Source organism: Mobula hypostoma, chromosome 2, assembly GCF_963921235.1.
Source record: "Mobula hypostoma chromosome 2, sMobHyp1.1, whole genome shotgun sequence".
Lineage (NCBI taxonomy): Eukaryota > Metazoa > Chordata > Chondrichthyes > Myliobatiformes > Myliobatidae > Mobula > Mobula hypostoma.
In genome coordinates this window covers 91527891-91555720 of record NC_086098.1, presented here as the reverse complement: position 1 = coordinate 91555720, position 27830 = coordinate 91527891, and the positions used below count along the sequence as shown (strand labels likewise).

Sequence of the window (27830 nt, the reverse complement as noted above, 5' to 3'; positions counted from 1 at the left end):
AGTTGGAAGGAAGTGTGGGAACTGGAGCCCAGGTAAGCTGGAAGGAAGCGCAAGAACTGGAGCCCAGGTGAGTTGGGAGAAAGCACAAGAACTGGAGCCCAGGTGAGTTGGAAGGAAGTGTGGCAACTGGATCCCAGGTGAGTTGGAAGGAAGCACAGGGGCAGGATCCTTGGGCGCCGCAGTAGCATAGCTGTTTGCGCAACGTTAATACAGCTTGGAGTGTCAGATTTCAGACATCAATCTGTACGTCCTCTGTAAGGAATCTGTACGTCCTCCCCATGGAATGTGTGATGTATGTGAATCTCCCCCAGCTGCTCTGGTTTCCTCCCCCAGTCCAAGGACACACTGAATAGGTTAATTGGTCATGGTAAATTCTCCCATGATTAGGCTGGGGTTAAATCAAGGTTGTCAGGGGTTGCTGGGTAGCACTGTTCAAAGGGCTGGAAAAGCCTAATCTGCACTGTATCATTAAATAAAATAAAATAAAGAATCAAAATGGAATGCAGCAAATGTTACCAGATAATCCGAAAACAGAGCCATCAGGATTTCTGATTGGTCGGATTGTAGATTATCTGACCTTTACCCTCAGCTATTTCAGAGCCTGAACCAAAATGGATGAAGGAATGTTGCTTATTTCCAAGTCAGATCAGTGTGTCTGCAAGGTGGAGTTAATGGTGTTCCGTTGACCTTCTCTGAGGGACCTGCTTGCGAATTTCCCCCTTCAGTGGATGATGCACAGTACTACAACTATTGCTGCAGGATGTCTGTCGATAAGTGGCTAAAAGGTAGACAAAATGATAGAGGAACTCAGCGAGTCAGGGAGCGTCTATGGAGGGGAATAAACAGTCATCATTTCAGCCGAGACCCTTCATCAGGAGCAGATCTCAGCCTGAAATGCCAACTCTTTAGTCCCCTCCATAGATGCTGCCTAAAATGCTAATTTCCTCTTACATTTCATGTGTGTGTTGCCCAAAATTTCTATCATCTGCAGAATCTCTTGAGTTTAAGCTAAAACCCATAGTAATCCTTACAATGAAGGTGTTGCAACTCATATGAAGATAGAGCCCATCACTTGATCAAAATCTATCTGGTTCTGCCTAGAAATCCTCGGAAAGCAGTAAGTTATGTTTTAAGTAAAACTCATAAAACAGTTTCAGCATGGGACAGTGAATACAACATCAAAAATGATCCCAGGCAATAAATTAACAGAATCACATTTTTGTAACTAATTTGTCTTTGATCAAGAAAGTCATACAATTTTGCAGGTTCTGTGCAGACCTACTAAAAAAGTAACTGATTCATTAACTGAGTATGGCTCAGTTGAGATAATAGATCTAGGGACCATCAGAAAAGTCTGAACAAACTTAATTAAATACAAAATTTTACAACTCTGCTTATAAGTAAGCACAATATTTCTCTTCTCATCAGACAAGGTATATCATTTGACACCCTCCAAAATATATACTATATATACTCAGTAGCATTTTATTAGCTATCTCCTGAATCTCATTATTGGTCACTGGGTGTATGTTCATGGTCTTCTGCTGCTGTAGCCCATCCACTCCAAAGTTCAATGTGTGGTGTATTCAGAGATGCTCTTCTGCACACCACTGTTGTAATTCATGATTATTTGAGTTACAGATGCCTTCCTGTCAACTTAAACCAGTCTGGCTATTCTCTCATAATTGAAGTGTTTATATCCAAGGAACTGCTGCTCACAAGATTTTGTTTTTTTTTTCATTTTCAAAACACTGTTTGTAAATTCTAGAGACTGCTGTGTGTGAATATCACAGCAGATCAGCAGTTTCTGAGATACTTAAACTACCCTATCTGACAGCAACAATCATTCCACGATCAAAGCCACTTAGATCACATTTCTTCCCCATTCTGATATTTGATCTGAACAGCAACAGAAGCTCTTGATCATGTCTGCATACTTTTATGCATTGAGTTGCTACCACATGACTGGCTGGTTAGATATTTGCATTAATGAGCAGGTGTACCTAATAAAGTGTCCGCTGAGTGTATTTGAGGATTTGTTGAAAGTCAACTTAGGCCCAGAATCAAAACTGAACAATAAACAAAATAATTTTAGGGAGAAGTACAGCACAGAAACAGGGCCCACCAAGTCCATACCAAGACCATCCAAACTGCCTACTCCCATTAACCTACACTGGAACCTTAGCCCGATCATCCATGTACCTATTCAAACTTCTCTTAAATGTTGAAACTGAGCTTGCATACACAATTTGTGCTGGCAGCTCATTTCACAGTCTCATGACCCTCTGAAAAAAGAAGTTTCCCTTTCTGTTCCCTGTAAACTTTTCAGCTTTCACCTTTAACCCATGACCCTGGTTGCAGTCCCACCCAACCTCCATGGAAAATGCCTGCTTGCGTTTACCCTATCTACCCCCCTCGTCCTAACCAATTCAATTTTTCCTTAAAACTCAGGTCCCCCACTGCTGGCAATATCCTTTAAATCTTCTCTATACTTGTTCAACCTTGCTTACACCTTTCCTGTAGGTAGGTGACCAAACCTGCACAGAATACTCCAATTCAGCCCTCACCAATGTCTCATACAACTTAAACATAACATCCCATCTCCTGTACTTAATACATTGATTTATGAAGGCCAATGTGCCAAAAGCTTTCTTTACGACCCTATCTACCTGTGATGCCACTTTCAACAAATTATGGACATGTATTCCCAGATCCCTTTGTTCTACCACATTCCTCAGTACCTTGCCATTCACTATGTAAGACTTACCCATGATAGCCTTCCTCACTGTTCACTAAACACCCAATCTTGGTGTCATCCACAAATTTGCTGATCTGGTTAATCACATTGTCATCCAGATGAGTGGTATAAACAACAAGCAACAATGGACCCTGCACTCTTCCCTGCAGCACATTATTAGTCACAGGCCTCCAGTCAGAGAGGCAACCACCTGTTACCACCCTGTGGCTTCTCCCACAAAGCCAATGTCTAATGCAATTCACTACCTCAACTTGAATGCTGAGCGACTGACACTTCTTGACCAATCTCCCATGCGGGACCATGTCAAATACCTTACTAAAGTCCATGTAGACAACATCTACTACCTTTCCTTCATCTACTTTCCTGGTAACTTCTTCAAAAAACTCTATAAGATTGGTTAGACATGACCTACCACACACAAGGCCATGCTGACTATTTTTAATCAGTCCATGTCTATTCAAAACAGAGATTTAAAACAGAGATGTGGAGAAATTTATTTAATGACAGGGCAGTGAATTTGTGAAATTTATTACCATAGGCAACTGAGAAGGCCTGGTCATTGGTTGTATTTAAAGCAGAGCATGATAGGTTCTTGATTGGACCTGGCATCAAAGGTTATGGGGAGAAGGCCGGCGAGTGGGGCTGAGGAAGGGAAGAAAGGATCAGCCATGATTGAATGGTGGTGCAGACATGATGGACCAAATGGCCTAATTCTGCTCCTATGTCTTATTTCTTATGGTCAAACATTTATATTTCCAGTCCTTTAGAATAACTTCCAGTAACTCACCCACAACTAATATCAGATTTACCGATAATTATCCGACAATTTCCTGATTTATGTTTAGAGCTCTTTTTAAAATAGTGGAACACTATTAGCTATTTTCCAACCCTCTGGTACTTCTCCTATCGCTAAACATGATTCAAATATCTCTGCTAGGGCTCCAACAATTTCTGCACTTGCCTCCCGAGGGGCCCAAGGGAAAACCTTGTCAGGCCCTGGGGAGTTATCCACCCTGATTTGCCGCAGGTAAGCAAACACCTCCTCCTGCTCTATAATCCGTACAGGGTCCATGACTTTGATGCCTCACTTCTATAGACTCTGTGTCCAACTCCTGCGTAAATACAGATGCAAATAATTTATTTATTTATTTATTTATTTACCCCCCATCTGTTTTGGCTCCCCACGTGGATTACCATTTTAAGTAGCGAACATTAACCATATATGTGAAGGAAACAACAAAAAAAGTAAAGACCAGGTCTATCCAGCTCAATAAATACACCATAACACTAGCAATGATACTCCCCTCCCCAACATGGATTATTGTATTTCCTAAGATTAAAACCTCGAGCAGTTTTAGAGTAGGGTAGAGAACTGGTACAAACTGAGAAAATCCTCTCATGCTCAACGAGATAGTTGAACCTGCTCCAGGAGAATGTTTTGTTGTGAATTTCACAAACTTAGAACCGCTTTAGGCTTGAAGATATGCGTGGTCACCAGAAGGCTCACCTTGCCTTAGTGAAACTGTTCATCGTACCTAATGGCAACGTTTTACTATTCACTGAAGGAGCCACTTACAAACATCTATCCCACCCACTTAACTTTTCCTTGTCCTATTGTTCAAGTACATATCAATTGAACAGAAGCTGAATATTTCTTCTTGGCCTTTTTCAGGATGGCCACCTTCTTACCCTTAAACTATGACCCTGATTTTGAATATCCTTGTTTGAGGAATTATCCCTGCAACTCCCCTGTGAGGTCTTGTAAGAATTTAGTATGCTTCAATGAAATCACACCTTAAACTCAACAGAATGTGAACCTAGTCTGCTTAATTGTTCTTTATTGAACAACTCTCCTGGACCTAGGAATAGATCTGTTAAATCTTATTGCACTCCTGCAATGGCATTTGGGATCCTGGATATCAGAAATGGAGTTAGAGAGAGAAAAAACAAGAAGCTAATTTATGTTGAATCTGAGTTTAAAATTAGCAAGGCTTCAAATAGATTAGTACATCAAATACTGTTCATTATGATTTTGTGGTGATAAGTCTTCTCTGCTTTTTGTTTCCTTCAACTTTAATATAAATGAAAATGGGCACAACCATATCACAAATGTTGAATCGCAGTGCCCATTTCACATTGTCATCCAAAGTCTAATTCTGGGCACCGGGAAAAAGTTGCAAGGTTGGACAGAAGAAGCTGCAGTTTATTTTCCTTTTTTTTTTGGAATAATGAAGGTTCAGAAGGAATTGTCAGGGGCAGATAAGATCATGAATGGTTAACACAAGGCAGGCAGAGGGAATTTGTATTGGTTCAAAAGCCAATGAATGTTGAATGAAAGAAGTAAAGACATAGTGGTGAAAACCTTGTTCTTAATACAGAGTGTTTATGATAGGAAACTTACTATCTGTAAGATGTTAGAAATAATTGTGGTTTCCTATCCAATTAAAATGTATTCAATAGAAAAGAATTTTCAGGACCATGGAGAAAAGGGGAGAAATGAGACTGAATAGAATGCACTACCACGAACTGGTAGGATTCGGAGAGCTAATGATCCTTTGTGCTGTTATAATTCTATGATGCTGTACATCACCTTACATCTCTTTAGGGTATCCCAAAGCAATTTATAACCAATGAAGCTCTTCTGAAGTCGGGTCTGTGATGATGTAAGATGCAGGAAACACGGCAGAAAATTTATGGGATGCCAGCTGCTGTAAACCGCAGTGCAACAGTAAAGGGATAACGTGCGTTGAATGTTAGATAAATATTGTATAAGACATTGAAAAAACCTCTCTTACATTAATTTTTCATGAAACCTTTGAGAAGATCTACATTCAGAAGGAAAGTTTACTTTGACTTTGAGTTAGGTGACCTGGCCCAATGTTTCAACTGAAAGGAAGAATCCTCCCGGTATGCAACAGACTCCTGGTACCATACTGAATGGTCAGAAATAGAAATGTCACCCAAGCTCTTGTTGTTAAACATAAACACACAAACATTTATCTCAGAGCAGGATATGTTGCCCACGGAAACAAATGGTGGTAAAATGTTAACTATGGTGTTATTGTAGAATAGACAGAGCAGCTCCTTCTGCACTCTCCTCCACCGACTCTCTATTCTGGCATGCAGATCCAGCCTAGGTAAGTTTACACCCAGTGCAGCATGCAAATATCATGTACTTAAGTAATCAGTTTTAACTTGCTGAGATTAGAATGCTTAAAATGTTAATTGAAAATCAATATTACCTTTGATGTTGCTGTAAAGATCAGAGAGTTGTTGGAACTCTCACGTTTAGTGTTGAACAGTACCTCACAGAGACATGGAAAGAAAAGTGAGGGTGTCTGACGACAAAGGGAAGAAACCAAGATTTTTTGAGAAGTCTGGATTCTTTATTTAATCCTTTGTATGGGGAACTAAACTGGCTTACAAACTCAGGGTCTGCAGCTCCACACTACTGTTTACTCCCAGGTCTATCCACATAAATTCAGTAAGTCCGCACTGAAAATTCCTGTGTCCCTGAAGGCAATTGATGACTCTATTTATTTCACCAAGTAGCAGTCTAGAAACAAAGGTCACCCTTATTTTAGAGCCAGAACTAGGTGCACTTGTCTTCTCAAGCAATCTTCAGGACTGGGGATGCAATTCGTTGGCAGATAAGGCCAATATAGGAAACAGAAATGGACCACAAATGGAGTGGATGGATAGTTTGGGAGACGGTGCTGATGGAAAGCTTCTGTGTGCTTCTAATGCATGGTCTCAGAATGTTCGTTGGACATTCTGAATGCTTCTTCTCTGCTTTAAGCAGTCATATGCTAGAAGCTGTTAGAATTTTGCTAAAAAAAAAATGCGGATATTGAAGATCAGGGGCAGTGCAGATGTTGCTCATCCTTGAATCTTTTTCTTTATCCACCTGGTCATCTCCTCCCATGACAGTGCCTGGAATAGTCTGACTCTTTCAGGGCTCTAGCCTCTGGCACGTGAACAATGTGGCCAGTTTGGCCGGCTGACTGAGTATAGCTAAGGCCTGAAGCCTCCCAGACGTTGGCCTCGGAGAGGACGATGATATTGTTTCATTTTCCCTTCCCTGTGAATTTAGATAGTTTACAGCAGTGATGTTATGTTGTTTTGTGCCTTGAGATATCCGGTTCTAAGGAGCAGATAGGAAGGTAGCAGTCATAGCTGCCTGATGGATACCAAGGGTTTCAGAGAGAACTGAAGGGAGAGCCAGCTGAAACAGTGCTGTCAAAGGTGAAACAAAAGGATACATTTAATAGGTATATTTATGGCTACATTTGAAGTGGCGGTTAATAGGTTTTTGTTTAGTAGGGGCGTAAAAGGTTACAAGGTTATATGGTTATATGTTATATGGTTATAAGGAGAAGGCAGGAGAGTGAGATTAGAGAGGAAAAATAAAATCAGCTATGATCGAATGGTGGAGTAGACTTGGTATGGCGAAATGCCATCATTCTGCTCCTATTTTTTTATGGTTTTGTGGAAAGCTGGGAGTGGGGATTGCAAAAAAAAGTCTGGATTCAGAGAATGGAGAATGGTAGTTCACAAAGTTGAAGGGTAAAGAAAGAATTAACCACACAGCTGGAAGCTGACCCATTGCAAGTAAGGAGCTGTGGTAGATCAGTGAGCCTGCGATTGACTGAGCAGTGGGTTCTGAATGAGCTGAGATTTTTAGACTGGAGGATGGGAAACTGATGAGAAGAATATTAGAGTAATCAAGTCTGATGCTTTTTTTTGAAAGACAAGCACATGAATGCAAAGGACCAAAGCTATGCAGTGCCTTAGAAGTATGATTGATTGGTATTTGTGGTAGAGAACAAAAGAGGAAGGAAGTTCAACACACTGATGATAAGGGCATGGCACTGCCATTAATTTGCATTGAGACTGACTAAGGACAGAGAATGGAACAGTGGCATTAACCTGTTTCTTCCCAGAATTCAATCACTGGACATTATAGCAAATCCTAGAGTGGCCATAAGCAGTCTAATGAATCAAAGTGGTACCTGTAGAACTCTTCCATTTGACCAATGACTTCAACAAGTGATGTTTTATATTGTAGTTAATCACATTAAAGATTTTCCCAGCATTTTAATGAGCTCCAGACTACATTGTCTAAAACATTGCAAAGCTTGAGCAAATTATCCCGTAGTTTAAAAGGATATTAGAAATGGAGGTCCAATGGGCAAAGTAAACTTCTCTCTTTTAAAATATTTCAATCCCAACTCTCTTTTTACAATGTTTCCTTAAATTGTTAATTTCCTCAGGGACTGTTGCGTCGATTTTAACTATCTACTTCATTTGCTTTTTTGGCTCTGCAAATCTGTTACTGTTTTATATTGAAAACTGTTGGCTGACATCTGTCCTAAATAATGATGAAAGATATAGCTTTCTGAAAGCAGTTCAATATAATTCCAAATATCCTCTTACAGGAGCAATCAGCTTTTGCCAGGCACCATTAGCAAGAGTTGTGAAAAGGCTGATCAGGGAAGAGGCAGGACGAGGTAAAGGAGGAAGTGAAGGCCAGTAATTGAGGCCGCAGTGATGAGAGGTTGCCAGAACTGCATTGTTTTGGGGACTGTCAGACAGGTGAACACACTTTAAAAAGTGCACCCTCACTGCAGACATTTGGGTTAGTTGGCTCAGTTGCATATAGGCTTCATTCTACTGAACATAGTTAAGCAGGTCTGGGTCTAGCTTTGATTCTGCCTCTGCTCAGGGAGGTGGTTGTATTGGCATTAGGATCTCTGAATATTTATGCAAATGGATTAATGCCTCTTCTGGCTGAAGGACCTTGTGGATTCAAAAGATTCTGTGTATGATCTACTGAATTAGCACTAGCCGTCTAATACTCCATATACACCAATTCTATAATAATCCCATTTCTTTATATTCTCCCTACTTTGTCGTCAAATCCTCCCAAAATCAACCACTCACCCCTATGTGACATACGGGGGCTAATCAACCCACCAACCAAGACACCTTTGGGATGTAGAAGGAAGTCGGTGTACCTGGAGGAAGCCCATGTGCTAACAGAGGGAGCGCACAACCAGCACTTGAAGTCAGGATTGAAGCCAGGTCTCCGATGGTGTGTGCAGCAGATCTAATAGCTGCATCAGAGTATGGACCTGGGTGCCTCTTTTCTCTACTTAGCATAGTCACAGTACAATCCTTGCAGGATATGTTAAGCAGCATGATGCTGTAGTGGTGAGCAGAACACTTTAAGCACCAGCATCCTGGGTTCAATTCTTGCTGCTGTCTGTAAGGAAATTGTGTGTTCCGCTCGTAAAGTCATCGGTTTCTTCTGTGTGCTCTTGTTCCCTCCCACATTCCAAAGATGTCTGTGTTAGTAGGTTAATTGGTGACATGGGTGTTATCGGTCAGTGTGACTTGTTGAGCCAGTAGGGCCGGTTACCAGATTCAGAATCAAGTTGATCTTCACTGGCATGTGTCGTGAAATTTGTTAACTTAGCAGCAGCGGTTCAATGCAATACATATATAGAAGAAGAAGAAAAATGATGATAATAAATAAATAAATAAATAAATAAATAAATTATAGCATATGTACATTGAATAAATCAAAATCGTGCAAGAAGTGTAAATAATATATATTTAAAAAGTGAGGTAGTGTTCACGGGTTCAATGTCCATTTAGGAATCAGATGGCAGACCGGAAGAAGCTGTTCCTGAATCGCTGAGTGTGTGCCTTCAGGCTTCTGTATCACCTACCTGATGGTAACTGTGAGAAAAGGGCATACACTGGGTGCTGGAGGTCCTTCATAATGGACACTGCCTTTCTGAGATACTGCTCCTTGAAGATGTCCTGGGTACTTTGTCGGCTAGAACCCAAGATGAAGCTGCTAAATTTACAACCCTCTGCAGCTTCTTTTGGTCCCGTGCAGTAGCCCCCAACCCCCATACCAGACAGTGACGCAGCCTGTCAGAATGCTCTCCACAGTACATCTATAGAAGTTTTTGAGTGTATTTGTTGCCTTACCAAATCTCTTCAAACTCCTAATGAAGTATAGTCTTTATAACTGCATCGGTATGTTGGGACCAGGTTAGGTCCTCAGAGATCTTGACAACCAGGAACTTGAAACTGCTCTCTCTCTCTCTCTCCACTTCTGATCCCTCTATGGGTATTGGTATTTGTTCCACCAACTTGTGTCTCTAAAGCAAAATGATGCAAAGTGAGTGTTTTGGCTCCTGTTCTGTTTTTAAAAGCAAGTACAATATTGTTGAATTTCTGCTGTTGCGTTGGGTGCAAGGCATCCGAGAAAGCAGTGTATTGCCCCTGTGTCCAACTGTAGGTTCTTAGCATGCTCCCTCACACTTGAAATGTTCATAGTAACTGAATGAAATATCCAGTAGCATTCAAGTGTTTGAAATAAAATAACACAGTATATCTTGAGTTAATTATGAGCCTAGACTTATTCATCATTGACTAATTCCAGAAGGGAAGAGCTCAGACAATGACTATATTCCGCTGGATTCTCAGAATGCTCCTTAAAATTAGCCTTAGAGTGCCCCCTACTGCTCCAATCTTAGAGAATACATTGTCAGAGCATAATATAGACGCTAGATGCTAGGGCAATCTTGAAATGGATACCCTTCAACCAAAAGGAGAGAAGCATTCTTACAAGTCCGGGCAATGGCACTGAATTCAATCATGACTAAATTATTTCTCTCTTAACCTCATTCAGCATAAAGATTAATGTAAAATTGGTGCATAAGACCATAAGATATCAGAGCAGAAGTAGGCCATTCGGCCCATCAAGTCTCTTCCACCATTCAATCATGGGCTCATCCAATTCTTCCTGTCATTCCCACTCCCTTGCCTTTTCCCCATAGAATGTGGTATTGTATAACTAGCACTTCACATTTGTTGTAGTGATTGTTATTAATTTTGCAATAACAGGGACTCTGTTGAGGAAAATATTAATCGACAGAATAAATTTTGTTAATTAATACCTAGCCTTATACTATTCTTCGAATGCACTTTTAGGATCTCCCACCCATGCATATACCTGTAATCTCTGCTGGTCCTACAGTCCTTTATATTTTTCATGCTCTTCCTGTCCCGACTTCTTGGAAACTCCCAGTTACCATTCGTGGCTCTTGCTGACATATGCTATACTTTGCAATTCCTTCTCAAAACTTCACAGGATTTCAGAAATTTATAGACAAGATTTTTTTTAAGTAATAAAATTGAACACCACAGCGGTTAGTGCAATGTTATAAAAGCTCAGGACATTCTGAAGTTCAGAGTTCAATTCCAGTGCCACCGTGAACCACTTAACTGGTCTTGTTAATTGTCTGGTGATTGGGTTGATGTTAAATAGGTGGGGTTACTGTGTGGTGTGGCTCATTGGGCAGATAAACTTGTGCTGTGCTGTATCGCTAAATACAAATTAAAAATAAATAAATAAAGCAAAACGGTAGACATCCGTGATCTCTCCTTTATTAGATAAATTATTTTAGTTTGATGGATTTGAGTCTTGGTATTTCTTGTGATTTTCCTAAGCTATATGTCATCTTAATCTTGTCCAGTGTTTTTATTTCTAATAATAATTTCTTGGGTAGCTAAAACTGGATGTAACTCTTTCTAGTCTTGTGATGAAACAGTGCTGAATTGAAATGAAACATATTTAACTTTTACCAAAATGCTTGCTCATTGTGTTAAAATAGTATTAAAATAGAACAGTAGGTAATCCATCACATCAGCAGTAATATCTAACATTTAATAAAATGTACTTTATTGATTAAAGAACTATCAAAGCTTTGTAAGCTTTCTTCCTCTAACCCATGCTATGCCTGAGGTTCTAGATTTTTTTTTTGTGATTTCCTATCAACATTCCTCTCAGCCTCCTCTGTTATTTCTGCTCTCCTCCAATTCCTGCTTATTGAATATCCTTGTCATGCCATCGGCAGTGCAGTGAGATGATGTGGGTGAGAGGTGTGGAGTGAGCAGAAGATGAGAGTGGAATAGAAAGATAGGAGAGCACAGTGTCACAGCTCAGAGAGGAGTATTGCAGATAGATGAGCTGCTACCTCATAGCTCCAGTCAACCGGGTACAAGAGCGACTGTGAAATTTGCATATTCTCCCTGCGACCATGAAGACTTCCTTCAGTTGCTGTAGTTTCTTCCCACGTGTCAAAGAGTGTGGGTTGGCAGATGTGAGAAAATCTGCAGCTGCTGGAAATCCAAAGGAACACACACAAGATGCTGGAGGACCTCACCAGGTCAGGCAGCATCTATGGAAATGAGTAAACAATCAATGTTTCGGGCTGAGACCTTTCTTCAGGAATGAGAGAGGAATATGTTTCTCAGTCAGTCCTGAAAAGGATCTCAGCCCAAACCATCAACTGTTTATCCTTTTCCATTGATTGGCAGATGATTAGCCATAATAAATTGTAGTTGACTGATAAAATTTGCCTCCAAGAGGACCACAACCGTCATAGGGTTTGGAGGCTTGTATGCCTCAGTGACCCAGAGTTAATTTTGGCTGGAGTCAGGGTTTTATGCTTTGGCTTTTTGGTAGCATCACCCATGCAAAAAGGTTCAGAGGCCAGACTAAGAGTGGTCCACCAGTCCTCCAGCTTCAGGGGCTCAGCTCAGAGCTAACAACAATGACTGGTAAAACAAAATTGTTGTGGAAACAGCAATGAAGAATCATTCTACATCTGAGTGCAACAGTATTCCTGAGTCTCCACCCTGAACTTACATGATTAACAGTCATGAAAACCGAGCTACTGACATGATGAAAAAATCCCTTAATACCACCAGAGTTGGAGGACCCTCATTGCTGCCCTAAACGCCAGTGGTGTAACGGGCAGTCGAGAGATAAAGTTTGAGTGGAATTTTGGGAAGAATAAAATTGAATTAATGTGGTCTTAGGATGCTTGATGGTCAGCACAGACTCAGTAGGCCAAAGGGTCTTTTTCAGTGCTGTATGTTTCAGTGACTATGAATATGTCTCTGACTGCAATCACTGAAAAGACAGCTATGTGTTGGATTTGGTATGCTGACTATGGGTGCCGCAGTAGTGTAAGGATCAGTGTGATGCTATTATATATCAGGGCATTCTGGAGCTCAGAGTTCAATTCTGGTGCTGTCTGTAAGGAGGTTGTATGCTCTCCCCGTGAACCACATGGGATTCCTTTGGGTGCTTGGTTTCCTCCCACATTCCCCAACCATTTTGGTTAGTAGGTTAATTGGTCATTGTAAATTGTCCTGTGATTAGGCTAGTGTTAAATAGGTGAGCTACTGGGTGGCGTGACTCGTTGGAGCAGAAGGGTCTGCATCTCCAAAATTAAATATTTCACTATAAATATTTTAAAAGGGCCATTTTGTATGGGTCAATGACTGTCATTTCTCTACCCCTGAAAAAATAATTCCGCTGCTGCTTTAGTCACAAGCTGCAATCACTAAACACATTGGTGGGCCCATCTACAACAGAGCTAACGTGCCCCTGTATTCCCCTTTTCAGGTAGCAGATGTGAAGTTAATATCAATGACTGTGCATCTGCTCCGTGCAACAACGAGGGAACGTGCATCGATGGTATCAGTCTCTACAGCTGCGTCTGCTTGAGGGGGTTTGCTGGAACGAATTGTGAACACAACGTAAATGAATGTGCCTCCAACCCTTGTCTTCAGGGCACGTAAGTTCAAATGATAAGCCTTTCAACATCTACAGTAGGATGATATTGAATGAAAAGCAACATCATAGTACTGTATTGAACCACAAGCTCAGGTTATCTTGTAACTATAATTCTGGGAAGAGAATACTCTTTTTATAAATATACAGAGAATATTACAACAGCAACTTGGCTCGGAAACTGCTTCTTGCTGTGGTGGAATGAAAAACATATTTTATTCTCCTTGATGTATCTCTGGAACGTGCTTCCTGTGGTAGCACAGGATCCAGAAGTGTCATCCTCAAAAGTGATGTAGGTCCAGTGTTGCGTTATTCAGTCTTGTGCTGGGTACCTCCAGCAGAGAAACAAGCTTCTCTCCATCCACCCTATAATCTTTTTCAAACATCTGAGTTACTGTCCCTATCGAATGGGCAACACCATATGTTATGTAGGGGAGATAGGAGTGTGGAACTGACAAATCTCAGCCGTGAGGTTTGTTTGATGAACCATCCGTGAGGTTAGTCTCCTAAGATGGGAGGTAAGAATTACCTTGAGCGCTGTTCTGAAGTAGCTGGTCAAAGAGTGACAGGCACCAAAAGGACATTTTCTTCAATCTGCTGCAGAGGAGGGGCAAACCATCCATCAGGGGATAAAATGTGTCAGAATTGAGGTGGATATCCAGTTCACCATCGAGTCAAACCTGACACACTTCATACTTAATAGCAAGGTAGATAAAGGCCATTTGGCTCAGTGAACCTATGCCAGTTGTAAGAGAAATCCCATTCTCCCACAAGTTTCCCTGTAGCCTATTTTCTTGCATATGCCTGTAATATTGATGTGACTCGGACACCGCTGTAGATTGAACAACCACGTTTATTCAACAGACTTCCATTTTTTACTTCTCTATGTCCTGATGTCATATGCACTCTGACACTACGAATACATCCCCCTTCTCAAGATTTTTTTTCTCTTTTTACAACACTGTGAATTACCAAAACAATGCCTCTAGGTATGCCCTTCCTACAGTGCAACAACCATGACATAAACTAAAAAAAATCTTAACTTGTACTGTATTCTGCATTGTATCTTACAATACTAACAGCAGTGTATTTTCTTTTACTAACATAGACTAATAAACCTTTTATTTGGAACTTATAACATGTGTGACTTTGTCTCAAACTGTGTGAGACTGTATGTATGTGTAGTCTCTGTATCTAGCTGGAAGTTTGACTTGTCTCCCGACTGTGTGTGATACAACTGTGACTGTGCTTGTCCTTCATCAATGTCAGTCTCTCGAGTGGCCTCTGTGTCTTTGTGGTCTGCATCATTCTTGGTGTCGGTTGGTTCCATGTTTGTATCTGTGGAAATGTCCTGTGCATCTGTACGTGGAAACTCATTCTCGCCTGTCTTCAGCAGATGCTTCCTGTTCCTCCTGTAGACTCTTCCATCCGGCGTGCGAACTATGAAGGATCTTGGTTGCTGATGTCTGTTCACAACCACAGCTGGTTGCCAAATGTCTCCTCTCTGTATTCTGACATTTTCACCTGTATGTAAATCTGGCAACTGTCTTGTATGTCTGTCATAGTAGCTCTTTTGCTTTATTTGCTTGTACTTTTGCTTGTCATGTACTTGAGCATTACCTTCAGGAGTCAGTAGAGTTGTGCATGTTGGCAGTTTGGACTTCAGACAACGTCCCATCAACAGCTGCGCAGGAGAGAACCCCACACCCTCAGTCGGTGTGTTGCAGTATTCAAGCAGAGCAATGTAAGGGTCACCGTTGCTGCTTTGTGCCTTCTTGAGCATGTTCTTGACAGTTTGTACAGTTCTCTCTGCTTGTCCATTAGACTGAGCGTGCCCTGGACTGGAAGTAACATGTTGAAATTCCCAGCTTTCTGAGAACCCTCTGAACTCACCTTTGGCATATTGTGGACCATTGTCACTAACGACAATATCTGGAATACCATGTCTTGCGAATGTCAACATCATTGCGGTAATGACATCTCGACTGGACGTGTCACTTAACTTGATGATCTCCGGATATTTTGAATAGTAGTCCACACAAAGCAGATATTCTGCACCATTGTAGTGAACGAGATCTGTGCCAATCTTCTCCCATGGTCTTCCTGGTAGTGGGTGGGGAAGCAGAGGGTCTCTTGGATTGCTGTTTTTGTTTTCATTACAGACAGCACACTGAGACACAATGTCCTCTATCTGAGTTGACACGCCTGGCCAATAGAGAATGTCCCTTGCTCCTTCTTTACATTTCGCTATCCCCAGGTGTGACTCGTGAATTCTGTTGAGCACGTCCTGTCTCATTTGGTTTGGTACGATGAGTTTTGCCATTTTGAACATTAGTCCTGATGCATAGCTGATTTCCTCTTTAAATGTCCAGTATTTCTGCATTTCCTTTGGAACATCTTTTCTTTCTGTTGGCCATCCATTCATTGTAATGTTTCTTAGCATTTGCATTTCAGGATCATCTGCCGTCGCTTTCCTGAACATGTTCAACTTCTCCTCAGAGATGGGAAGCTGAGGTGTAACCCAGTTGACCTCCAGCTGTCTTCTTAGCAACTCTTCCTTTTGCTCTTTGAGGTAAACACAGCTCAAAGCATCAGCGATGTGCAGTTCTTTTTCTGGCTTATAGGTGACTGTGAGAGTGTACCTCTGTAGCCTGAGAAGCATCCTTTGCAATCTCATAGGAGCTTGGTGGAGTGGCTTTTTGAAGATGCTCTTAAGTGGTTTCTGATCACTCTCAACCTGGATTTCTTTGCTATATACATATTGATGGAACTTCTCACACCCATAAGCTATAGTAAGCAATTCCTTCTCAATTTGAGCATATCAGCGTTGACAGTCCGTAACTGCTCGTGATCAATAAGCCACAAGCCTCCCATCCTGCAGTATAACAGCTCCTATTCCCTCCGAACTGGCATCCACAGACATCGTCACCGGTTTATTGACATCATAGAACTTGAGTGCTGGTACATTGGTAACCAACTGCTTCAATGTGTCAAAATTTTTCTTTCGTTCGTCTTCCCAATGCCATTCAGTGTTGCTCTCCGGTAGCTTTCGGAGTTGAGCGCTGTCCTCTGATAAGTTGGGAATGAATTTGGCAAGATACTGTATCATGCCCATGAACCTCAATAGTTCTTGCTTGTCTCGGGCGGTGGTAGCTGTATCACAGCTCTGACCTTTTCATCATCTGGTTTTAGCCCATCAGTGCTGAGTACATGATCTATGTACTTGATCTCTGTAGTTCTGATCTTACACTTATTTTTGTTCAGTTTTAGATTGTACTCACGTGCTCTTTCCAGGAGCTTCCTCAGTCGCTGATCATGTTCCTCAATTGTGTCACCCCATATCAGCAAATCATCAATGATGTTGACTATCCCATCCAGGTCTTCAATCATTTGTGCCATGGATCACTGGAATACCTCTGATGCAGAAGAAATCTCAAAGGGTAGATGCAAGAAATGATATCTCTCTTTGGACATGTTGAAAGTGCATAATTTGGAACTTTCTTCATCCAGCTTGATCTGCCAGAAACCTTGATTTGCATCTAATACTGAAAAATATTTTGCATTAGGCATGTGGGAGACAACCTCTTCAACCGTGAGCAACAGATAGTGCTCTCTTTTGATGACTTGGTTGAGATCTTGTGGATCCATGCAAGTCCTTGTCTTTTATTCTGTGACCACTGTCACCATACTATTCACCCAGTCGGTCGGTTCTATTTGTCTTGTTATGACTCCCATCTGTTCCATTCTGTGTAGCTCCTCCACTACTTGATCCCTGAGAGTTATTGGAATCTTTCTCGGGGCATGCACAACAGGTGCAATAGTTGGATCAATCTGGATGTGGTGTTTCCCTGGGTAAACATCCTAATCCAGAAAACAAGTTATCAAATCATCAAAGTTTTTGAGAATATAATTTTCTTTTTCAACACCATAGATTCGCTTCACCAGGCCTAGCTTTGTGCATGTTGCTTTGCCCAATATCGCTGGAACATGTTGCTGTACTATTTCAAACTCCATCTTGTGTTTTTGTCCTTTGTGCACACAGGTAAGTGCTTTTTTTGCCCGGTGGCGCCACCTTGTGGCTGAAATATGCAACAAGCTTGCAAGTGGATTTTCTCAGTCTTCCTCTGATGTCCAGTGAGTTGAATGTTTCTGCTGACATTACATTGCACTTTACCCCAGTGTCAAGCTTAAATGTCACATTCCTCCTGTTTATTATCAGATCTTGAGTCCAATCATCTTCATCCTCCATCTCTGCATTGTCAATATTCTTGAAGCATACCTCCTGTTCCACTTCAACTGTGCCAATGAACATGTCACTGTTGCCCTCACTCTGTTCCACAGCGTGCATTTTCCTTGCGTGCTCCTTCAATTTGCACATCTTTGCAAAGTGATTTCTTTTCTGGCATAACTTGCATATCTGACCAAAGGCTGGTCATTTTCTGTATCCATGTTTATAACCGCATCTGTTGAGGTTAACTTCCTTTTGATCATCCCGTGGAGCTGGCTTTGTACTACTCTTGTCAGTTTTCACAGTTTTTACTTTGTGTACTTCATTCTCTTCATTGAGCACTTTAACCTGACTTGACGTGATCTCGCTGGCACGGCAAACATCAATTGCCTTTTCTAATTTAAGATCCGCCTCTCTCAATAGCCTGACTCTCACTTGATCATCTTGTATCCCGCATACAATCCTGTCACGTATTAAAGAGTCATGCAGTTGTCCGAACTCACAGTCTTTTGCTTTGTTCTTCAAATCTGTTACATAGGTGTCTATGGTTTCTATTGGTCCTTGAGCCCTCGTGAAAAACATGTGTTGGATGTATGGTAGGTTTTTTCTCGGTTCGCAGTAATCTTGAAACTTTTTCTTCAACACTTCAATTTTATCTTGCTCATCATCTTAGAAGACAAACATGTTGCAAGCCTTTATTGCCTCTTCCCCTGTCACATGCAGAAACGTAGCACATTGCACTTTCTCCGTCTTTTCAGCTACGCTGCTAGCGGTGTAAAGCAGCTCAAGCTTCTGGATCCATATTTTCCAGTTCTCAGCAAGATTACCTTGTAGGCTTAAACTTGACGGTGGCTGTAACTGTGACACCTTTTACGTGTCTCTCTTCCTTTTTTTCCTGCGATCTCTTCTGACACCATGTTGATGTGACTCGGACACCGCTGTAGATTGAACAACCACGTTTATTCAACAGACTTCCATTTTTTTACTTCTCTACGTCCTGATGTCATACGCACTCTTGACGCTATGAATACTCACACAATACATTACAATGCCCATTAATTCTCCCTGATTTCACCCACCACCAACACACACCAGGGGTAATTTTCAGGTCAATTAACTGAGTAATCTGTATTGAGGATGTGGGAGGAAGTCAAAGCATCCAGAACCAACCAGTGGGATCGCTAGGAGAATGTTCAAGCTCCTCCAGAGGGCAGGATTGAACCTAGGTCATTTGGGACATCACTGCCCAGTGGTATAGTGGCATCTGCATTGGACTTTGAGGCGAGTGATCCTGGGTTTGAATCCAGCCAGCTCCATGCATGCTTTCCATCCATGCTGGGTTGAGCATTGAGCTGGCAACTCTTTCCCTGTACAAAACAGACAAATGCAAAACAAATGGCAAGGTTGCTGCCCAATGGAGAGGAATGACAAAAACACGAGAGACGTGAGGAAGCAGCTCTGCTCTGTACTCCAAAATTTAACGCATAGACTTTAAAAGCAAAATATTGTAGATGTATAAATCTGAAATAAAAGCAGAAATTGCAGAAATATTTATCAGGTTAGCAGCATCTGTGGCAAGAGAAATAATGTTACTGTTTCAGGTTGATATATTTTGTCAGGACTGAAGAGCACTATGACACTGGACACCTCCAAATTAAATACTGAACTTCTGTGTTCAGTGCAATTCACAGCAGCATTAACAAACAGCTTTTTACAGAGCCACAAAAGGGCACATCAGGGCGGGCAACTAAAACTTTGACAAAGTTCTTAATATGCATTTTAACTGAGTGGAGGGGAGATGGAGAGCTGCAGGGCAGGAATTCCAGAGCCTATGGCAAAGGCACATGAAAACCAGTGAAGTATGAAAGGTCAGATTTATGAGACATCTCATTTGGTTACCTTCTCAGACTCAGAGTTTTCACTGCAAGAGCCTTAAAGATGAGCTTAGGATAAGGTTTGAGAAGATATGTTTCTATTTCATGTTAAAATTTGTCCATGTTAAAATATAGTCTATAAGAACATTTTTTGTCGCACTATTCCATGATACATTTAAGAATGATTCTCTCATGAATCTTTATCAATATAGTTAAAATGAGATAGTTTTAATTAAATAAACATTTGAAATCTGTGACTAGCTCTAAATAAAAGTAAAAAAAAATTGACTGAAAATTTATATAGGAGCATTTACTGATTATTTTGGAAATTAAAGTAAAAATTTGCTTAATCTTTAGGGGTTCCCTGGGGGATGATAATTAGAACTAATTTGACATGCTAATTAAATCAATTTGTGCAAGTGTATAGGGATATGTCCAGATTACAGCGCAAGTTACTTTATACTTGGGGAATAATGAATTTCACTGAATATTAGTTGAGCAATCTAGGACTTTTCTTTGGAGTGAAGAAAAATAAGAGGTGGCCTACCAGCCTTCTCCTTCCCACCCTCCCGCCCCCACCTTCATTATTGGGCCTCTGCCCCTTCCCTCTTCAGTCCTGACAAAGGGTTCCAGCCTGAAATGTTGACTGATTGTTTTCACAAATGCTGCCCGACCTGCTGAGTTCCTCCAGCGTGTTGTGAGTGTTGCTTTGACCCAGCGTATTTTGTGTTTTAGAGATGGCTTGATAGAGGTATACGAGATGATAAGAGGTGTAGATCAAGTGGATAGCCAGAAACTTATTCCCAGGGTAGAAATGGTTAATACTAGGAGGTATCTTTTAAGGCGATTTGAGGAAATGTATGGGGGGATGTCAGAAGTAACCTTTTTACACAGAGAATGGTGGGTATGTCTAGCATGCTGCCCTGAGTGTTGGTAGAGGCAAATACATTAAGGACATTTAAGAAATTCATAGATAGGCACATGAATGATAGAAAAATGGAGTGCAATGCAGAATTAGATTGGGTTAGATTAGATTGGAATTAGATTGTAGAATTAGAATGTAGGGTTAGATTGACCTTGGAGTTGGTTAAAAGGTCAACGTCACATCATGGGCCAAAAGTCCTGTACTGTGCTAGAATGTTCTATGTTCTATAATTAATGCCTACATTTCCATGATCTACTGCTTGAGCTAACTTTGGGAAAATAGTGTTGACTAAAGAACAGGTGCATATACACGAGATTTTTATCTGAACAAAGCCTTTGTTGTTGAGATGCAAGGATGCAGCATTGAATTCAAGAGTCCTATTACCCCATAAATTAATCCGGGGTATCACCAGTGCATTCCTTTTCTTTCATAATAAACATACAAATGTTTTGAGCTAATTCCCTAGTGTGGAGTCATTGTAAAGATCATTTTTCTTACAGTTCATTTATAAAAAGAAATAATTTAAAGGATGGCAGATGCTGTATATTGATACAAGCTGTTCATTCTTTTGTGTTCATTAGCAAAAGGACACTTTTAATAAATGAAGAATAATTAGATTTTAATATAGCTGAAAGTAGCTATTATAATTGACAGATTGAAATGAGTAGACAAATTCAAGTGCTTCACACTTCCAGTGCAGATTAATATTTTAAACTAATGCTCACCTGTTTTGTTTTGCCAGAGCAAAATCCGTATGTTTTTAAAGGAATAGCAATGCTGCCAAGTCTAATGTTACAATTCTCTTTTAAATAGAATGATTTGTATGCTTTGAGAGTCTTCCACATCCTCAGTAGAAGGTCTTCTGAAACATGGCCTCTGTTGTAATGAAAGAGCATGTGCTAATTTGTGCATGGCAAGCACTCACAACCAGCAATGTGATCATAACCAGAGAATGTATTTGTTGGTTTTGGATGAGAGCATCTCAGAAGACTCTTCTCTGAATAGTGATTAGCAACACACACAAAATGAAACTCAACAACTCAGACAGCATCTATGGAGAGGATTGGAGAGAAGGGCGAGGGGTGAAATTACCAGAAGTCAAATCAAGATGGGGAGTTATCTTCCAATAATTTCCTTCCCATCTGTATTTTTTCCATTCTCAATGTTGGTTCCCTTCTCACCCCTTCTCTTCTCCTCACCTGCCCATCACCTCCCTCTGGTGCCCCTCCTCCTCTCCTATTAGATTCCTTCTTCTTCCGCCCTTACCTACTCCATCCATCACCTCCCTGATTTTCACTTCATTCTCCCCACCCAACCATCAACCTACCCCTGGCTTCACCTATCACCTAACACCTTGCACTCCTTCCCCTCCACCATCTTCTTATTCTGGCTTCTGCTACCTTCCTTTCAAGTCCTGATAAAGGGGGTCGGTCTGAAACATCAACTGTTTATTCTCCTCTGTAGAGGCTGCCTGATTTGCTGAGTTCTTCCAGCATTTTCTGTGTTGCTCAAGATTTCCAGCTTCTGCAGATTCTCTTGTGTTTGTAGTAGGATCTTTGATGCTCTACTGAGGTGGAAAGACAAATTTAAAATAGGATTTCCAAATGGTGTATTTTTATGCACTTCCCAGTTTAATTTCAATAAAATTGAACATCTGCAGTGGCACCCTTCCCCCACCCAGTCGGGCTCTTTCAGCACTTCTGATCTGCAGTCCAATCAAACCAGATAGTCCCTCAGAACATCCAACAGTATCCTGAGCACCGGTCCTCTTCTCCTAAATGCCAGTCACACCCATGACCATAAACCTCCATCCCCAACTTGACCAGTGATCCATTTCCGATTGCACCTCTTCCTTCCCTACAATTTTTGCCTTAGATAGGCACATGGATAATAGAAAAATGGAGGGCTAAGTGACAGGGAAGGGTTAGGTTAATCGTAGCACAACATCCTGGGCTGAAGAGTCTGTACTGTGCTGTAAAGTCCTATCTTCTATGTTCCTCTGTATTGCATTTACCAACAGCACTTGGAAACAAGAGCACAAGCTCTCTTCAGACACTGACAAATTTCAGAAGTAGTACCTCAGCACTGTTCCAGAACGAAAGAGCCAACTCTGGGTTCAAGTTTCTGAAATCTAACCTTAATCCCCTCCCACCTGACATCGAAGCATGTGTACCTTCAATTAAGCCACAAAGGGAAATGTAATACTTTGGTGGAGTTGTGTATGACTCGGCATCTTATAAAGCCCTTTATTCTTCTAAATACATTGCTACGATATTGGATAGTTTCCAGGCAAGGTGGCCAACTATCTGTTTTCTTCCAGATACAGAATGCACTTCTTCAACATAATATGAATCAGATTTTATGTAGAAACAGCTATGAGACCTTGAACCCATCAGTGTGGGGATATAAGCTACTCTTTTATAACAAGTCCAGTGTTCTCCCTCTCCCAACAGTCCCAAATTCCTCTCCTTCCCCATCTCCAATTCCGAGATCCTTATTTATTTCCCTATTGTCCTGGACCCCATTGTCACTGGTCCCAAGCTCCCCTCTGTCAGATCTGTGTGATGGTTGATATGAAATGTCTATTCCACATTAAAACAATTCACATAAGGATATCAGTTTAATGTGAGCATAGGAAAGATTAGGGGAGATGTCAAAGGAAGTTTGTTTTTACACAAAATGTGATTGGTGCCTGGAATGCACTGCCAGGTAGTGATATAGGCTGATAGAACAGGAGTATGTTGTAGAGAATCTTAGATACAGTTGAAGTCAGAAGTTTACATACACCTTAGCCAAATACACTTAAACTCAGTTTTTCGCAATTCCTGACATTTAATCCTACAAAACATTCCTTGTCTTAGGTCAGTTAGGATCACTACTTTATCTTAAGAATGTGAAATGTCAGAATAATAGGAGAGAGAATGATTTATTTCAGCTTATATTTCTTTCATCACTTTCCTAGTGGGTTAGAAGTTTACATACACTTTGTTAGTATTTGGTAGCATTGCCTTTGAACTGTTTAACTTGGGTCAAACGTTTTGGGTGGTCTTCCATAAGCTTCTCACAGTAAGTTGCTGGAATTTTGTTCCATTCGTCTAGACAGAACTGGTGTAGCTGAGTCAGGTTTGTAGGCCTCCTTGCTGGCACACGCTTTTTCAGTTCTGCCCACAAATTTTCTATCAGATTGAGGTCAGGGCTTCATGATGGTCACTCCAATACCTTGACTTTGTTGTCCTTAAGCAATTTTGCCACAACTTCGGAGGTATGTTTGGGGTCATTGTCTATTTGGAAGACTCATTTGCGACCGAGCTTTAAATTCCTGGCCGTTGTCTTGAGATGTTGCTTCAATATATCCACATAATTTTCCTTCCTCATGATGCCATCTATTTTGTGAAGTGCACCAGTCCCTCACCCAAAAACATGTTGTTGCCACCCCCATGCCTCACAGTTGGGATGGTGTTCTTCGGCTTGCAAGCCTCACCCTTTTTCCTCCAAAATTAACGGTGGTCATTATGGCCAAACAGTTCAATTTTTGATTCATCAGACCAGAGGACATTTCTCTAAAAAGTAAGATCTTTGTCCCCATGTGCAAGTGCAAACTGTAGTCTAGCTTTTTTATGACGGTTTTGGAGCAGTGGCTTCTTCCTTGCTGAGCAGCCTTTCAGGTTATGTCGATATAGGACTCGTTTCACTGAGGATATAGGTACTTGTCTACCTGTTTCCTCCAGCATCTTCACAAGGTCCTTTGCTGTTGTTCTGGGATTGATTTGCACTTTTCGAGCCAAAGTACATTCCTCTCTAGGAGACAGATTGCGTCTCCTTCCTGAGCGGTATGATGGCTGCACGGTCCCATGGTGTTTATACTTGCGTACTATTGTTTGTACAGATGAACGTGGTACCTTCTGGCATTTGGAAATTGCTCCCAAGGACGAACCAGACTTGACATCATTTTCTGACCTCAATCCGATAGAACATTTGTGGGCAGAACTGAAAAAACTTGTGCGAGCAAGGAGGCCTACAAACCTGATTCAGTTACACCAGTTCTGTCTGGAGGAATGGAACAAAATTCGGCAGCTTACTGTGAGAAACTATCCGAAACATTTGACCCAAGTTAAATTTAAAGGCAATGCTACCAAATACTAACAAAGTGTATGTAAACTTCTGACCCACTGGGAAAGTGATGAAAGAAATATAAGCTGAAATAAATCATTCTCTCTCCTATTATTCTGACATTTCACATTCTTAAGATAAAGTAGTGATCCTAACTGACCTAAGAAAAGGAATGTTTTGTAGAATTAAATGTCAGGAATTGTCAAAATCTGAGTTAAAATGTATTTGGTTCAGGTGTATGTAAACTTCTGACTTCAACTGTAGGTGCATGGGTGTTGGGAGAAAATGGAGGGTTATAGACTGTACAGGAAAGAAGGGAATAGACTTATATAGGTTGACATCATGGACCAAAGGTCCTATACTGTGGTTTATTTTCAACTGTGGTGAAGCAAATCATTCTCAATCCCTAGGAACTATCAAGAAAAAAGGATTCACATTTGAAGTGACAAAGGCAGAGGTGAATTAAATATTGTATTATTAATCGGCATCCATTAGTCTCATGAGACCATGGATTTGCATCTTGGAAGGTTTCCAGGGCACAGGCCTGGGCAAGGTTGTTTGGAAGATCAGCTGTTGTCCATGCTGCAAGTCTCCCCTCTCCATGCCACCGATGTTGTCCAAGGGAAGGGCATTTGGACCCATAGAGCTTGGCACCGGTGTCGTCACAGAGCAATGTGTGGTTAAGTGCCTTGCTCAAAGACACACACGCTGCCTCAGCCAAGGCTTGAACTAGCAACCTTCAAATCACGAGATGAACGCCTTAACTACTTGGCCACACACCAACACGTTGTATTATTAACATGCAAGTAAACTAGAAATAATATTTTTCTATTTTCATTTGTGCTGAAGATATTATTTTTCATCTCAATATAAATCCTGAAAATGGTGCAAACGAATACCAGTTCAGTTAATACCAGTATTGTTAGCATTCAAAAAGCTGTGAGTGTAATGTAGAACATTAATCACCTTGTTTATTCCTGATGCTGATGGGTTTACTGATGCACTTTCTGTATTCAATTTTTTAATATTTTTCACCCAGTTATTACTGACTGTTTTTGTGCCATGATGTGTTACATTAATCAGGAACCACTAGCCCAAAGGGAGTTCTGTCCAACTGGCAAAGAAAAGCAATTGCTCATGAGACCATGCCCTTGGTATCAATCAGCTAACTAAATATTTGCACTATTCAGTACTTACACGTGAAGTACTGACAGCATTGATTCAATCAATACAGGATTTCTCATTATTTAGAGACTTAAGGCCACCCAGCCACAACCTCTCAATGAGAATAAAAGGTCAGGAGGGAGTTAAAGTACACCTGATCCAGCAAACTTCAGTTGTTCCCATGCACTGTTTGTGGTATCAACTAGGGACTTGAAAAAAGCCCAGACTTTTGTATAGACAAGCTCAGTACTACTTCATTCGTTCATTATATGCCAGGTTGTATAACATGGGTGATCATGGCCTTTCCATATCTATGATTGTTCTTGTCAAATTTCTCTACGGAAGTGATTTGCCTTTGCCTTCTTCTGAGCAGTGTCTTTACAAGATGGGTGACCCCAGCCATTATCAATATCCTTCAGCAATTATCTGCCCGGTGTCAGTGGTCACATCCAGGACTTCTGATATGCACCAGCTGCTCATACAACCATCCACCACCTGCTCTCATGGCTTCATGTGACCCCAATCCGAGTGCTTAGGAGTTGTTACGCCTTGCTCAAGTGTGACTTGTAGGCTAGTGTAGGAACACCGTGCGCCTCCTTTGGTAGAGGCATATCTCCATCCTACCACCCAATCAGTACAACGACAGAACCAAAAATAGAGAATGGACGGTATTGGTCAGTGGTGCAGGATAGCTTGGGTGAGGAGTTGGTTCTGTGCCACATCCACTGGATGAATCCCAGCATGTAGAGCCCCCTGTACCTGGAATCCAAATATCCCGAGATTCCTGGTCTGATTTCTTTATTGCCCTCCTACCTGACTTAATTTTTAACACTGTTGAAAGGGCGATCCACCTGTGTTAATTTATGGAGAGTGTTGTATCAAAAATAGGATGACACGGTAGTGTAGCAGTTAGCGTAACACTGTTACAGCACCAGCGACTCCGGTTCAGTTCCACCACTGTCCGAAAGGAGTTTGTACATTTTCCCGGTGACTGCGTGGGTTGTCTCCAGGAGTTCCAGTTTCCTCACACATTCTAAGGAAGTATGGGTTAATAGCTAATTGGTCTCATGGGTGTAATTGGATGGTGAAGGTTTGTTGGGCCAGAGGGGCCTGATACCGTGTTTTATCTCTAAATAGATACATAGATAGATAGAAATAAAATGAAATAAATAAAATGGCTTCAGAGTTTACATTATAACCCTTCTCAATTCACTCCTTCTCATCTTAAACACGCTCTGCATTCCAAAGACAAGTTAAATCAAGCCTTCTTGTCATATTATATTTGCATATAGACTCAATGACCACTTTATTATGTACCTAATAAAGTGACTACTGAACGTATGTTCGTGGTCTTCTGCTGCTGGAGCTCATCCATTTCAAGGTTTGATGTACTGTGTACTCAGAGTTGCTCTTCTGATCACTACTGTTGTAACGTGTCATTATGTGAGTTACTGTCACCTTCCTGTCAGCTTGAACCAGTCTGGCCATTCTCCTCTGACCTCTCTCATTAACAAAGTGCTTTCACCTATAGAACTGCTACTGGATGTTTTTTTTTTGATTTTCACACCATTCTCTGTAAACTCTAAAGACTGCTGTGTGTAAAAATCCCAGGAGATCAGAAGTCTGTTCAACCTCATCTGGTACCAGCAGATTCACATTTCTTTCCCATTCTGATGTTTGGTCTGAACAACCACAGAAACTTGTGAGCATGCCTGCATGCTTTTGTGCATTGAATTGCTGCCACGTGATTATCTGATTAGCTATTTGGTGCCAGTGAGTGTAACTCTATCTAGTAATTAATTAACACCTTTTATTTTATTCTGTAGCTGCATGGACCTGGTGGATGGATTTGATTGCCATTGTGAACCAGGATGGATGGGTCCAAGATGTGACACCGATATTGAAGTAGGTTCCATTCAGCATTTTTCTGTAAGTTGCTATAATGTAGCTTCGACAGTGTTTTTTTTCTTTGCAAAGTTTCCACTGTGGATATAGTTGACGAAGTAGTTATAAGTTACATCTAAAGTAGGAGGTCACGGAGGGAGGAAGGGGAGGAGGGAGAGGAAGAGCAAGAGAGATAATTGCATTTGTGCCTATTTATTTTTCCT

At 41.1% G+C, this 27830-nt stretch overlaps 1 protein-coding gene across 1 annotated transcript in view; it reads left to right on the top strand.

Moving 5' to 3' along the window:
- Positions 1 to 27830, top strand: part of LOC134357340 (protein eyes shut homolog) — a 641949-nt gene that overhangs the window by 141145 nt on the left and 472974 nt on the right. Inside the window, exons 6-7 of the mRNA XM_063068783.1 lie at positions 13254 to 13425; positions 27549 to 27627. Coding sequence (XP_062924853.1) covers positions 13254 to 13425; positions 27549 to 27627 — 251 coding nt within the window. The remainder of the gene's footprint in view (positions 1 to 13253; positions 13426 to 27548; positions 27628 to 27830) is intronic.